The sequence below is a fragment of the Sphaeroforma arctica genome, assembly GCF_001186125.1.
Source record: "Sphaeroforma arctica JP610 unplaced genomic scaffold supercont1.9412, whole genome shotgun sequence".
Lineage (NCBI taxonomy): Eukaryota > Ichthyosporea > Ichthyophonida > Sphaeroforma > Sphaeroforma arctica.
In genome coordinates, this window is record NW_014031146.1 from 1 (window position 1) to 1,079 (window position 1,079).

Sequence of the window (1,079 nt, forward strand, 5' to 3'; positions counted from 1 at the left end):
ATATCATAGATATATATATATATATATATATATATAGCATATTATCCAAACATACCGCAAGATACCGAATGCCGTTCAAGTACGAAAGTCCGAGATGATCGTTGAACATATTCTCATGCAGCTCCAGCCTCTGCAGGGTCACGTGGTCCTTGTCGATAATTTTTGCCTTGTACTGTCCGCGGTTCATATATATATGGTATATCTCGCCTGGCACGTACAAGCTGGTTTCGAATTAAAATTGATAAGAGGTCACGTAAGGCTATTGATGGACCATTGTTATACTCTAACATACAATTTTCAGCGAGCACAGACGAAATTGCATGGATGCCAATCAGTCCAATATGTCAAAGGTTTCATTTTCCACACACGGCGGCTAACAGTTAAAGCACATGTCCGCAACAAGCAGGGCACGCTTTCCGCAATTAACGCAACCCAAACAGAACACAGTACAATGTCGAATTCAAGATCTGAATCATAAACAAAAACATAACTTACTATGGTTACAAATAAGACAACATACTCGGGAAGAATTCCTGCCTCGGTCGCCAGCTTCACGCCCTTTTTCAACCGGTCCTGGATTTCCTGCTCTTTCTGCTGCTTCATTGTTATCGCCCGGTTTCTCGCATTGACGTGCTCCATCTCGTCCATGACATTGGACAGTCCCTCTACTTCCTGAGACTCTCTTCTTACGGGACGCGGCGAGCTTTGCCTCGATTTCGCAACTTCGACTTCATTGTTCATAGATTCCATGAGTGCCATCACATCGGCGAGGCCTTCTACTGGGGTCGATGCTATAGACGGCAGAGCTACGAATGCACGTGAGAGATAGGCAGGACAAATAATTGGGTAAAGTTATGCATGCGCGATGAATATAAAGACCTACAGCAAGGATCGATACCAATGCTCATGTACCTGCAATATATACAAAAAAACCAGAGCAATCTTGTTCAGATATGGGGTGTCAGGTAAGTCTCAGATGAACAATCAGAACTGTAAAAGGAAGGAGCACACAACAGGCGGCGCATTAAACGGTGAAGGGTTGTGAACTCCGCAGGCACTTCTTCCAGATTCAGACAAAC

At 44.0% G+C, this 1,079-nt stretch overlaps 1 protein-coding gene across 1 annotated transcript; it reads right to left on the reverse strand.

Annotated features, from left to right (window-relative positions):
* Window positions 1-520: 520 nt before the first annotated feature.
* On the reverse strand, window positions 521-759 carry SARC_16972 (hypothetical protein; the record flags this gene model as incomplete). The annotated part of the gene is made up of 1 exon (XM_014288925.1): window positions 521-759. A coding segment is annotated over one exon (239 nt), but the record flags the coding sequence as incomplete, so codon positions are not given.
* Between the last annotated feature and the right edge of the window lie 320 nt (window positions 760-1,079).